At 38.7% G+C, this 14,420-nt stretch overlaps 1 protein-coding gene across 13 annotated transcripts in view; it reads left to right on the top strand.

Annotated features, from left to right (window-relative positions):
• The window catches only part of TBC1D5 (TBC1 domain family, member 5), a 425,203-nt gene that overhangs the window by 356,238 nt on the left and 54,545 nt on the right, over positions 1-14,420 (top strand). For all 13 annotated transcript variants that reach the window (XM_014537570.1, XM_005863632.2, XM_014537574.1 and 10 more), the window contains one exon: positions 11,149-11,414. In XM_014537570.1, the coding sequence (XP_014393056.1) occupies positions 11,149-11,414 (266 nt within the window). The remainder of the gene's footprint in view (positions 1-11,148; positions 11,415-14,420) is intronic.

Genomic DNA, 14,420 nt, shown 5'->3' with positions numbered 1-14,420 from the left:
GTAAGTCAGATCATAACATTCCACTGCTCAAGCCCTCAGTGACTCACCAAAACATTTTCAGTGAGACAAGCCCTAATGATCCAGCCTCCTACCATCTCTCCAAACCCATTTGCTACCACCACTCTTCCCTGTTGCTTATTGCCTCCAGCCACACAGGCCTACTTACTATTCCTCAAGCACACAAACATCTCCCCACTTTGGGAGCTTTGAGCTTGCTTTTCCCTGTGCTGGGTGTTCAGTCTCTGTTCAAATGTCATCTCTCCATAAAACCTCCCTTTGACTACTCTATCTAAGATAATGGCTCCTGCCCTAACCCATTTAGCTCAGTGGATAGAGCGTCAGCCTGCGGACTCAAGGGTCCCAGGTTCGATTCCGGTCAAGGGCATGTACCTTGGTTGCGGGCACATCCCCAGAAGGGAGTGTGCAGGAGGCAGCTGATCGATGTTTCTAACTTTCTATCCCTCTCCCTTCCTCTCTGTAAAAAATCAATAAAATATATATATTTTTTTAAAAAAAGATAATGGCTCTCTTTCCTCTGTCCCTTTGCTTTCTTATTATTATTGTTTTTATAGCACAAAGTGGTATTTTTAGCTTTTAAAAAAAGTATTGGGTTTTTTGTTTGTTTTTATCATTTGTTTCTTGCACTAAAATGTAAACTCTAAGTGTTTGTCTTATTAACTGTTATAGCACCTAAAATAGTTTCTAGAATATAGTAGGCACTCAATGAAAATAGAATTACAAACAACAAATAAACATGTAAAAGACTGTCCAAACTCATAGTCAAAGAAATGCAAATTAAAATACCAATAAAGTACCACTTCCACCTTTCAAATTAGCAAATTAAAAATAGTTAAGCCAGAGATGATTTAGTCCTAGAGACCTACTGTACAGAAATATTTAATAATACCATATTATATACCCAAAAATTCCCTGAGAGAGTGAATCTTATTTTCAGTGTTGTCACACACAAAATAAAATAAAATTTTAAAAATGAAATAAAGAGGGTGGGAAGAATCTCTGGATGTAACTGATATGTTTGTGGTATAGATTGTGGTGATGGTTTTGTAGATGTCAAGCTTACCTCAATAAAGTAGAGTGAGTGAATGAGTGAATGAATGAATGAATGAATCAGCAAGCTAACATTGATGAAGGTGTAGGGATACCCTTAGTCACCACTTGAGGGAGTGTAAATTGAGACCTACTTGATAATCTTGCCCAAGAAATCTTTCAATTCTATATGTAGCCCTTACTCCCTAGAAGTTTATCAGGGGCCCTTCAGCCATAATTAGCCTTGCAGCTACTTTCTTAGTTGTTTAGAGTCTCTTAAAAAGTTTGGGGGCGGGCTGTCATTGAGTAGCAAGATGGGGAGTGGGGATGGTCTAGAGGAGAAATATATACTCATGGGGTACCTCCCACAGTGATCTGTAAATAGAGGGTAGACAAGAGAGAGACAGGAAGACACCTGGGAAGTAGGGAGCTAATGCCTGCTCCATCTATGGCGATGGACTTCTTGCTGTTGTTTATCCAAATAAGGGAGGAGGATGCAAAGATGACATGTGATTTCATGGATAAGAATATCCCTAGAAATCAAGAAGCTTGATTTCTCTGCTTTACCACGGGCTGCTATAATTAAGTCTTTAAAAGCAAGTGCCTAGGTATTTTAGTGGTAGATTCTCCATTACATGTGTGGGTAATATTCTCTGTGCTCTGATTTTACTTACTTGCAAATTTCTTTTTAAAAATTGGAATTGGCATTTTCCTATTCATTCAACTTTAGAGCTCAGAACCACGATTTAATACTCAAGTCTTGTTCCAATTCTGTCCTTAAATAACCAGAAAGTGCTGCTATAAAAAAGTAAGTGCATTTAATTTGTGACCAGTCTTTCAGAAAGACTCATCTAATTTATTTGGGAATCTGTGACTACTAAAATGCCCAATTATATAGTTATAGAACAGAATTTCATATTTACTGCAATCTCAAATTAAGATTAGAATCACATACCTTCTTTATTCCAGAACATTCATGGATTTTCTGTTTTGAAAATGACAAAACACAATTTTTCAAAATGTGTAATTCTTTCTGCTCAGCAGAGGTGATGAAAGAATGGCACCTGAGCTATTGGCAGTGCCTCAAGAGCATGTGTCACTTTATCCAGCGGTGCCTTTTACCAGGCTCCACAACAGTTGGCTTTTTGACTTGCTAAGGCAATTTCATTTCACCAAAATTAGATATTTCATTTGATTAAATTAGGCCTGATAGAGATGGAAGAACCCACGTTTAGATCCTGATCTCTCCATTCAGCTCAGTCATAGCATTCTTGGGGCTAACATTCCCAGCTTTCCTCTGCTCCGTGTCAGAGCTTAGTTTAAACAACTTTTAATTCATGTCAATGATGAAAGCTTCCAGAATTATAATTCTGGCAAGTAAGCCCTGTGCAAGAAGGCCCCTTGTTGGACTTCTGCATGGGATCTGAGAAGAAGCGAGGCTCCAGGGAAGGAAGATTCTAACAAGGAGGGTTCCCTGGGCTCTGAAGATGTATCTCACATTCCTCAGCTGGGCTCCACGTGACTCAGGACTGGTGGCATCCAGCCCCGAACTCCTGCTGGCTACTAGTAATTCTCCATCTGCTCAGCTTAGGAGTTCTCCTCTCAGGACCTGGCCTAAGGAGAATGTCTGGAGAAAGTGCAGGATCCCAGAAACACAAGGACTCTTCCAACAATTGTAATCTCATACTAGAATATGAGCTTTATGAGAGCAGGAACCACACTCCTTCATTGGTTCTTCTCTGTTCCTGGCACACAGAACAAATTCACTTATCATGAAATGAATCAACACTTTTTAGCTTCACATGTAGAATAACTTATATTAATGTCAGAGTCAGGGCCTAGCACAATACCTGACATTGTTTACAGTATTCAGTAAATACTTAGTTGAATGACTGGATAAATATAGTTTTGAAAATCTAAAAAGCATTCTAAATTTTCCTGGACAACTTCCATTTTATATGGTCTGACCATTTTATATGGTCAACAAGATTTTTTAAATTAAGCTCTATTATATTTACTTACATAATGACTGCCTTTTTTTCAGGAGTATTGTATTGTTAAAATATGGTAAAGAAATAATATGCTAATAATATTCCCAAAGCCATGAAGCCAGGAAGTTCATGGTTATCAGTATTAGTAGTTACTGATATTAATATTAACTATTAATTATTAGTAGATAATTAGCTAACCAGAATTTCAAAGAATACTGCTTTTTATATAAATGTAATTTTGTAATATTTTCATCAAATAACTAAGAGTTTGTACTATAAACACATCTATGGCTGAAGTGCTATCTCTGTTTTATTAAAGAGAGCTGTTAATTCCCAACCAGTTTAGGGAAAATGGTAACACTATCTCCTATCCAGTCCAGAGTAAAGAGATCTTTCCCTTTTTTATAAATGTATGTATAATTTGTACACAGTACACAGATTCTAAGTGTTCAGTCTGATTAGTTTTGACAGTTGTGTATACCCATGGAACCACCATCCAAACAATATATCTGGAGTGAATATTTCTTTTAGCCAAAAGTTCTTTCGTGTTCCTTTACAGTAGATTCCAACCCTCCATCCTGAGGCAACCACTTTCTGATTTCTATTACCATATATTAGTTTTGCCTTTTCTTGAGCTTCACATAAATGAAGCCACACAATTGCATGTACTCTTTCATGTCTTTTTTTTTTTTTTGCTCAGCATAATGTTTTTATAATTCATCCACAGTGTTGAATATCCATATTGTTGTTTATATCACTAGTTCCTTCCTTTAGATTGTAGAGTTGCATTTCATTATATGAATATACCACAAGTTGTTTATCTAGTCTCTTGCTGATAGATACTGGGTTATTTCCAGATTTGGGTTATTATAAAAAAGGCTGCTATGAACATTCTTGTACAGGTTAGTTGTCCTCTCCAACTAACTGTGAAGATATATAGGGTGTCCCCAAAAATGTATACACAGTTTGAATAATTATTAATTCCAGTGGGTTAAATCTGAAAAGAAAGAAACATCAATTGAGCTATCAGAAAAAAGTATGTATACATTTTTTGGAATACCCTGTATGATGATTCTCAAAGTGAAGGAAGAGAGATGAAGAGGGCAAAACTACCCAACAGGTAGGCATCTCTGAATTATATCCTCTTCCATTCTGATGTGTTCCCCTCGGTCAGAGAATCCCTAACCCCCTAAACACTCAGCTATTATGAACCATAGTTACTGATGGGAGAGAGTTAAATCTCAGATGCATTGGATCAGAAAATAAATAAGTTGAAAACTACCAGTCTAGAAATAGAAACCTCAATATTTACTTCTATAGCTATGTCTTGGAGAGTTTATCCAATGATTTTATATACTATGATTAATGCATAATTATCATTTGTTATGTTAGTAACTAGTGTAATAAATTGTGTTCAGACCCAGTTAGGTAAGCCCCACAAACCAGCTTATATCCACCCACTCATCAGGGCCAGTCTTTTTATCCCTAACAAGCATGAGTGCTTTTGCTTCACATCACTTGGACAAAAATTTACTTGCCACATGAAAAATAATCCTAGTCTATTTCACTTGAAAGTCAAACTCCTAAGGAATAAGTAACAGCAAGCTAATTGTCATTAGTTAGTTTTAATAAAAACCTATAAAATCTAGAAGTCCTTGAGATATGGTGTGACTTCATTGTCTGAGGTAACAGAAACCTCACAATATGGCAAACAGATTAGAATTAGATATGTTTTTCATTGAAGCAAATTTGATACACTCAACTTTAAAGTTAAAGAATTAAAGGCAGTTGGAAAATTCGTTTTATAGAATTTGAAGCCTTCAACTTAATGGAATTTGTAAGTAGAAATACATCATGAATGTTAGCTCAGATGTTAGAATCATCTTGAAAAGTACTATGTTGCAACTCTGACAACTGTTTTAAATTTCCAAGTAAAAGACTGATGTCTATAAGCATGAAAGAAGTAAATATGAACCAGCATCCATTCAGGGTATGCCAATAATGATAGACTAGAAAAATAAAGGAATGCAAAGAGAATATTGTTTTTATCCAAAAGCCAAGGTCACATATTTCTATTATATGTGTATATTTACTTTTCCAACTACCTTTGTACTTTGAAAAATAATTTTTAAATGAGTTACATGTTTTTATGGTGAAATACAGTATAGGTAGATTGAAGTGGGAAAATTATAGAAAGAAAAGGAGACTTATAATACTAAGGAAATGGGGGGAAATAGAAAAGAAAGGTCTCAGAAGAAAGATAAACACAGAAGAGGAAGGAAGGGCAAAAGGAACAGAATAGAAGCTGAGAGTGGAAATAGAAAGGCAGGGCAAACAGGCCCCTCCATCTGAAGAAGGGTGAGTCAGCATTCCTCCGAGGCTAGAGAAGTGTACAGGCTGCAGATCTGGTCCTGTCTTCTCAACAGTGTAAAGGATGTGATGGTAAGAAGCCATTGGACACAGCAGGTTATACTTGCTCCCAGCTTTTGCAGCCATTCTTTTCCAGCATAATTTTCATATCTCCCCTCTATTTCACTTCATTTTATAAACACAAAATTCAATCCTGCCAGAAATTAACGTCACCAAGAACTATCTTCCATAGTTGTACAGTTAACTCCTGCAATGTAGGCACTTTGGTCACATTTATATTTACTATTAAAGGATAATATGTATTTATATATGTTGGTACTGTATTTACTTTTGAAGGATAATGTCATAGGGTACAGAATTCAGGCTGGTGGTTTTTTTCCTCTCAACACTTAATTCACTCCATTCTCTTCTCGCTGGCAAGGCTTACTGAGAAGTTGGATGTGATTGTTATGTTTTACTCCTCTATTGGCAAGGTGTGTTTTTTCCCCCTCTAACTTCTTTCAGGACCTTTTTTCTTTATCTGTGACTTTCTATAAAAATGGCATGCCCTAGCCAGTTTGGCTCAGTGGATAGAGCATCAGCTTGTGGACTGAAGGGTCCCAGGTTTGATTCCAGTCAAGGGCACATACCTCGGTTGCAGGTTCCCTGGCCCTGGTTGGGGTGGGTGCAGGAGGCAACCAATCGATGTGTCTCTCTCCCATCGATGTTTCTCTCTGTCTCTCCCTCTCCCTTTCACTCTTTCTAAAAATCAATGGAAAAATATCCTTGGCTCAGGATTTAAAAAAAAAAAAAAGATATGGCTAAGTATAGTGATTTTGGTGTTTATCCTGCCTGGTGTTTTCTGAGCTTCCTGGATCTGTGGTTTGGTGACTGGCATTCAACCTTTGGGATCACGAGAAAAAAAGAAGAAGAAAAAACTAAATAAATCAGACTATAGAGAGAAATAATTAAAAATAAATTGAGAATTTACTCTGACAAAAATATAAACAAGTATCTAACAAAATTTTACTGTAAAAAGAGTGAAATAAACAAATATTAGATACTTAATATCAATCCTAAAAAATAAATCTATAGGTAGAAAGGAAATAAATTATGGTAATGTAAAGATTTGGATATCAAGAGAATTTTTACAGAAGTGATATGTTGTTTTTTAAAGCTTTAGGAAGGTTTGGAAGTTGAAGACTCTGACTATTAAGAAGGTGTTGGAGCCCTAGCTGGTTTGCTAAGTGGCTAGAGCGTTGGCCCACAGACTGAAGGGTCCGGGTTCAATTCCAGTCAAGGGCACATACATCAGGCTCGATCCGGAGAGTGTGTATAGGAGGCAACCAATTGATGTCTCTCTCACGTAGATGCTTCTCTCTGTGTGTCTCTTCCCCTCCCTTCCACCCTCTCTAAAAATCAGTGGCGGTGGGGAGAGAGGGGGAAATATCCTCGCATGAGGATTAGCAAAAAAAAAAAAAAAAAAAAAAAAAAAAAAAAAAAGTAAGAAAGAAAAGGAAGCTCTTCACTAGAATGTTGGTCAGAAATCCAGACTGTAGGAGATTGAGTCGTTAAAGGGTATTGAGAGGCTGCAAGAGTTTTTTTTTTTAATATATTTTACTGATTTTTTACAGAGAGGAAGGGAAAGGGATAGAGAGCTAGAAACATCGATGAGAGAGAAACATCGATCAGCTGCCTCCTGCACACTCCCTACTGGGTATGTGCCTGCAACCAAGGTACATGCCCTTGACTGGAATCGAACCTGGGACCCTTGAGTCTGCAGGCCGAGGCTCTATCCACCAAGCCAAACCAGTCAGGGCTGCAAGAGGTTTTTTTTTTTAGAGTTTCTGAAACTGAACTAAAGGGGCCTCTGAACCCAATAGTGAAGCCAGGTTGGGTTCTGATACAGGTGTTTTGGAGGATTCATGGATTTTCAGAGAAAAAAAAATACCCTTTTGCTACTGATTTAAGCTGCTAAATGGAGTTATGCCAAAAGTTGTTGGCATAATTTCAAAACAATCTCTCCTAGATTACACTATCTATAATAATAAAAGCGTAATATGCTAATTAGACTAGACAACCTTCCAGACGAAGCCAGGGCTGCGAGGGAAGCCTGAGTCCAGGGTGCCTACAGGCAGCCGGAGGGAAGCCCAGGTCCCAGGTGCCAGAGGGAAGCCGGTGCCGGCAGCTGGGGGAAAGAAGACCTACTCTTGCACAAATTCCGTGCATCGGGCCTCTAGTCCTATATAATAAAAAGCTAATATGCAAATCGACCGAACAGCAGAACAACCGGTTGCCGTGACATGCACTGACCACCAGGGAGCAGATGCTCAATGCAGGAGCTGCCCCCTGATGGTCAGTGCGCTCCCACAGGGGGAGCGCTGCTCATCCAGAAGCCCTGAGCTGGGCTCATGGCTGGTGAGCACAGTGGTAGTGGCAGGAGCCTCTCCTGCCTCCACAGCAGTGCAAAGGATGTCCCACTGATGGACATCGCCCAAGGGCTCCCAGACTGCTAGAGGGCACAGGCCGGGCTGAGGGACACTTCTCCCTTCCCCCGCCCCGAGTACATGAATTTCACACACCGGACCTCTAGTTTATTTAATAATAGTATGTAGTAGAAAATAATAATGGAAGACTGATTACACAGAATTTGTTACTCATTAGATTTAATATCTGATATATTAATTATAAAGACCTCTTAGTATTTATTTCAACACCTTTACACATTACACTCCATCTTTAATCCAACCCTATTTTCACTGTCCATCAGGTCTCTAATAACTGTGTTAATCGTCATTAATTTAGCACATATGACTTAATATACATCGCAGGCAATAAAAATTGTTGCAAATTGTTTAGCATTTCTCGTGAAGAATGCAGCTACTAACATTTAAGATCTATGTTAGCCAACTTTGGCATAAAAATTGTCATATCTAAAAAACAAACTATGGACAGACAGCATGCTTTTCCTAGAAGTGCATGGTTTACAATTGTTTATACCTGAAAATAAGTAGTCTCCATCAGTAGTTGTTTTGAAAAGAAAATATTCTTCTAAGATAGTGGATGAGGGGGGAATTAATTGGTTAAAAACAAAGAATGTTCAAAAAAGGGAAACAGTGTTCATTCCCTTTTAAGAACTATTCAGATGAAAAATTCCTCTGCATGAGCTTGATCTATATGTTTTTTGTGGTTATTAGTAGTAATGAAGTTGCATTAACCATATTCTCTTGATAATGCTCCAGCAGTTGCTTAGTACTTTTATCAGCGTATAAATTTTACAACTGGCAATGTGGGAATTTGACTAGTACATTTTTGTTTATAAGGAAGGGTAACATTATAACTTCTTCATATCTATGAATTATGAATCTTGACTTGCAAAGAAGCAAAACTAAACTGCAACAGAGCTTCAATATCATGATAGCTCTTCTTTCCACCACCTCACAAGCAATGGCAGTGCATGTAGGCTGCTGAGTGGAATACAGTGCCAGAGGTATGCCTTCTTAATCCAGATGTGTGAGTTATTTTCATTTTATTCACTCTTTTTCTCAATAAACATGTATTCAGGGCCTTCTCTATCTGTACACTGAAAAATGCTCTTCTTCATAAAGGAACAGCTGAAAACAAAGTAGACGGTGCATAACCACCATAGATCCTTATCTCTGTTAGAAAACATTATTTTCAATAATTTTTGGAAGGACTTTAAATAGCTCAGTTCTTTAAAGATTAAACGTGATCCAAAAAGAACCCTTTGGAAAATGATTTTCCCCATTTCATGAAGTTATAAATGAATAAATGTTTTTTATCAAGCTGAAATCCAGGTTTTAAATTTGATTTGTCCTATCTCCAAAGGAATGTTTAAGTCTCCAGCACCTAGCCCATAAGATTAGCTAGTACCACTGGAGAAGAGTTTATGGGAGGAAGAAGCATCATGCCCTTTCCTTTTTATGTGAGGACTATGGGTCCGTCTGGCTAGAGCTGCATGTAGTAATGCCCAGGTACAGGTGTCGTGTGAGGCGTGGGAGAGTTACTAGGTAAGTGCTGCCAGGTAGATCTGAGAGAAGGAAATGATAGTAAAACTCATTAAATCAAGTTATCGAATCCCTCAAACTTGATTTTCAGTTTCCCACTTTAGTGAAGAAAGAGCAAAATGGGAGAAAATAAGCTTCTATTAATTATTTGTGCAATAAAAGTACAAACTTTGGTGTTGACATGGAGTGGGACTACCTCCTACAACTACAATAATTTATCATCATAACTTCAAGAAGACACTAGCTCTGAAATACCTCAAGACCATAAGTCATTTGGGAAGTAATCATTCATTCAATAATGTTTCCTTGGTGTCCTCTGTCTGCCAGACAGTTAAAGCACAGGTCCTGGCCAACCCTGGAAGCTGGAGAGGAAGTGTAGGGAGTGAGAGTAGAGTAAGATAAGAATGGACCTTTGGCTTGGCAGTGCAGGAGTTATTGGTGACCTTGAGGCATGGATTCAAAGCAATGGCAAAGCCACAACCAGATATTAGTGAGTCAGGGACTGAAGAAGCAGCAGTAGCACATTAAGATACCCTCTTGAGGGAAAAAACAACAAAAACCTTGTGCGTGGGTGGGAGAGGGATGGTAACTAGAAAGGAGAGAGGGTTCAAAGGAGAAGTTAGTGTACACACACACACACACACACACTCACGGCTGTATGCTAATGGAATCATACAGTAGAGAAGGCTAAATGATGATGCAGGGGAGGGAGGTACAGGAGTAAAGATCGTGAAAGGTCAGAGGAGATGGGGTCCAGAGCCCGGATGGAGAGGCTGGCCATGGCTAGGAGCAGGACTCTTCTTCCGCCATAACAGGTGAGAAGACCTAAACTATAGGAGATGCAGCTGCTATTTAACAAATATTTACAAAATACCTATTTGTGCTGGACAATGGCAATAAGCAAAGAGACAAAAATCCCTGTGTTCATGAAACTTTTATTCTAGTGGAGATTGGAGGGAGGGGACAAATAATAACCAAATAAGTAAAATACTAATATATAGTATGTCAGATGATGCAGAGTGCTATCAAGAAAAGCAGAGAAGTGGGGAGGGGATCATGGAAAGCTGGGTGGGTAGCAGGGTAGCGGGGTAGGTGTGTTGAGGGTGAATTGCAATTCTCATGAACTGGTCATCTGTTGTAATTTCTATGAACTTGATGTAATTTCTGTGAATTTACTTCTTGACCCTCCAACACATTTATTTTTCAAAACCAGATTAAATGTGGCCTACCACCCACATGTGAGGGCTAGTGGGACACCTGCTACCAGCCTCATTTCAAGGTGCCCCTTCTATGGGTAGTCCAAGACTCGTCCAGCTTTATGTCTCTCCTTTGTAGTCCTCATCATAGGTTTAGTCACACACTTATTTATGCAATTATTTGATTAATATATTTCTTCCCTACTAGACTAGAAGCTCCAGGAGGGGAACTATATCTGTTTTGGACAGTTGTATCCCCAGAACCTAGCACAGTGTTGGCATGTAATAGGCTCTATTGAATGAGTGAATAAAAAGTATAAAGACTATTTTCCATAAGCCACATCTTTAAGAGTCTTATGTTTTATTATCCTGTGCTCATTTTTAAGTTTTTACCTCTCACTTGGTGTGGCTGATCTAGTAAATGGCCATTTTCGAAGTAGGTAAGGTATGTTTTTATACCGACGGAGTATGTGAAATAGCGCGAAATATAGTTGTCCTCTGATTTAAATCTCCGCCTATTTTTTTTGTTTTTTGCAGGACCAATGCCAGAGGTGCTCCCCTGAATATAAATAAGGTCTCCAATAGCCTGATTAATTTTGGAAGGAAGTTGATTTCTCCAGCAACAGCCCCAGGCAGTACCGGTGGCCCTGTTTCCGGAGGCAGTGGTGGCAGTACCTCCACTGCTGTGGGTCCCCCCAGAACCCTGGCAGAGATCCCCCGGCATCATTTGCAGCAGCAGCAGCAGCAGCAGCAGCAGCAGCGGCTGATGAAATCGGAAAGCATGCCAGTGCAATTGAACAAAGGTAAGGAAAAGTACTAATAAATCTGAAGAAAGCACTTGCAGTATAGTCTGCTTGTAAGAAAATAACTTCTATTAATTTTTAATAAATTCATTGTATTAGGTCCTTTTAAATTACATTATCAGATACTATATTGTTCTTAATTACAAACATCTTATGAGGTAATTTTTTAAGGTATTTTTTGACATTTGTAGGCTGGTATACTTGCATTTGCGTCCTGTGGAGCCTCCTAGAGTATTACATGAACTGTCACAACACAGAACTTGAAGTCAGTTGGCTGTGGTGTCACTCACTTGGATGATAATGCGGGAAGTTGCAGACACCATGGGCTTTGCTAGTCCCAGCACTCCCCTGGGCAGTTGGGTTGGAGGAAGCATGCCCTTAGGCTCCCACTCTGGCTGTTTCACCTCTGAGTTAACAGACTAGAACCGTAAAGGGGAAAAAGCTAAACATAATATCAAGCCTCCAAAGTAAGTGTCTGAGTCCATGCACCAAAAATTGAACAGTAGAATGTGAGAGCAGAGGAAGCCTGGGAGGTGACTTCCCATCCAACTCTCACTCGATGAGTGAGGGCACTGCTATTGGTGCTGCTGTTGGGGGTACTCTTGCTGCTGGGACTCAGGGGAGCTCATTTCTGTTTCTGGGCCTCTCCAGGCCTTCATCTCCCGCATGCATTTTATTCCTAAGAGAGCCTTCAGGTTCTTGCTCAGAATCTTTACACTTTTACTTTCTACTTATTTTCAGAGACATATGTATTTGCTGCCCCTATTCAAAACCAATTAGAAAGAACTGCGTTTATTTTTTAATGGGAGCACTCTGCTATCTGTACTGTAGAAAAAAGAAATAACATGATGGCAGAAAATATATTTTTTAAAAAGTCAATTCTAAGACCTCACGGAGCATCAGGTCTGTAGCCATTTTGTTTCAAGGCAAATATACTGACACATGCCTCATTCACGTCTTACAGGGATCCCTGTGGATTAGCCATGTTCCATAACTGGTGTTGACAGTAACAATAGTAATACTGAGTCAATGTGAAGACATTAAGCCATGTTCCATATACTCTGTTTGAGAAGTCTGCATTCAAAATTATGAAAAATTTTAAGTTACTGGCATTTAAAATGATGAACTTAAGTTACATAGGCTTTATTCCCCAATGTTATAAAATAATGAGTATTATTCAATAATGTGTGTTTTTCCATTATATCATGTTATCATTGCCTATATGAAGTATTAAACTTTATATATTCATATTTAAATTTCTATAAGAGTATTGTTTACGTATATAAGACTATGTCATTTAAAATTGCATTCTTCTCTTTTTAATGTAGAGCTATCACACTTGATTTAAAGAAAAGGAGACTTCAAATCATTAACATGTTGTAAACGTATTTTAATGCCAGGAGACATGCCCACTTACAGAATGGAAATGAATGTTATTTTATGTATTTCTTAATTGTACTCTTTTATTGTTCTAAACAAATATGATTTCGATATTGCTTTGATAACAAGCTGTAGTCAGTAGTAATTCTAACTGATGGCAGGCAAATGAGTCAGAGAATCTCTTAATGCTGTAGCTTAAATTTTCTGAGGAACCAAGCCAAATGACTATAGAAATATAAAGTTGTGTCTCTTAGGAAATGTCAAGTATTAATATCACAGTAAGTGAGAAAGGAAGTGCATGAGGATGGAACAATTGATGAAAACTAAGTCCCCAGTTAGAAGAAGACAACAGAGCACTTAAGCAAAGTGTTTGGAACATGCGTATCACTACTGAGGCACTTTGTAACTGATCCCCGTGCTGGAAGGAAGAAAGTGGCCTTGTTTGGCAACTCTTCCGTCTTTTTATTTCTTCTCCTGTCAAACTACAAAAAGCTAGTCTACCGTCATATTAGAGGTACATATTCCTGCTAATGCCCCTCCCTGCATAAAGACTTAAGTAAAACAGGAAAGGGCAAAAAGAACAATTTATACAAGTAGAACCTAGTGTGGGTGATGCTCTTCATTCACTCACCAGTGAACTGTAAGCAGAACCCTGGAGCTCTCTGTTTCCAACCCTGAAGTCAGAGGTTTGGACTAATCCCTGGGGTCTTCCAGCTCCAAAAATCTATGGTTCCTTTGGTGAAAGATTACTTGTTAACACGATGGTGGAAACACTTCTCCAACATAGGTTCTTTAAGCTGGCATTTCCCGCAGGTGTCCTGCTGAGCTGCGGCACCAAGCAGTCCACAGGTGGGTCACAGGTTTGGATGGTAGAGTGAGCACAGTATGTAACCTGTCAGGAGGCTTGCGTTGAATATGACTTCTAACTCTCTCAGAACGGCGCCATCTACGCTGTGCCTTTGAGGAAAGATAATGTATCAGTCTTTTTAGTGTCCTCTGCTGGAAAATTTGTAAGTTGTTTTGAAAAATGGTTATTTATAAAGATGAAAATGCTTATGGTTTTCCTAGGTTAGTTTGTGCTTGTACAGGGGAGCAGTTGTATGGAAAACAGAAAATTCATGTATATGCTCCTTGGAATGCAGTCTGTCATTTGTATATGTATTAGGGGTGGGGTCTTAAAAGAAGGAAAAGGGAGCACAGATGTTCCTCCATAATTTTCCTGCTGATATTTAATATTAAAATTAGTTTTTAGTCTAAATATACTAACTAGAGGCCCGATGCACGAAATTCATGCAAGAGTGGGCCTTCCTTCCCCCAGCTGCCGGCACCAGGTTCTCTCTGGCACCCGGGGACCTGGGCTTCCCTCACAGCCCCGGCTTTGTCCAGAAGGTCATCTGGAAGGACGTTCGGTCTAATTAGCATATTACCCTTTTATTATTATAGATAGGTGATCCAGATGCAGCAGAATAAAATGGATAGCAAGCATAAAATTGAAAATCTCCTTCAAAACTATAGAAAAGAAGCATGCCATTTATCCATGAATAGAGAGAGTTAACTATACTGTGAAAATTCAGGACCTGAAAGTTCTGCTAAAAGCTGCTTAACACTTGTTTGGAGTATGTACTT

This window comes from Myotis brandtii, unplaced genomic scaffold (assembly GCF_000412655.1).
Source record: "Myotis brandtii unplaced genomic scaffold, ASM41265v1 scaffold18, whole genome shotgun sequence".
Lineage (NCBI taxonomy): Eukaryota > Metazoa > Chordata > Mammalia > Chiroptera > Vespertilionidae > Myotis > Myotis brandtii.
Note: the sequence above shows the minus strand (reverse complement) of the source record. Positions and strands in the feature narration are given on the sequence as shown.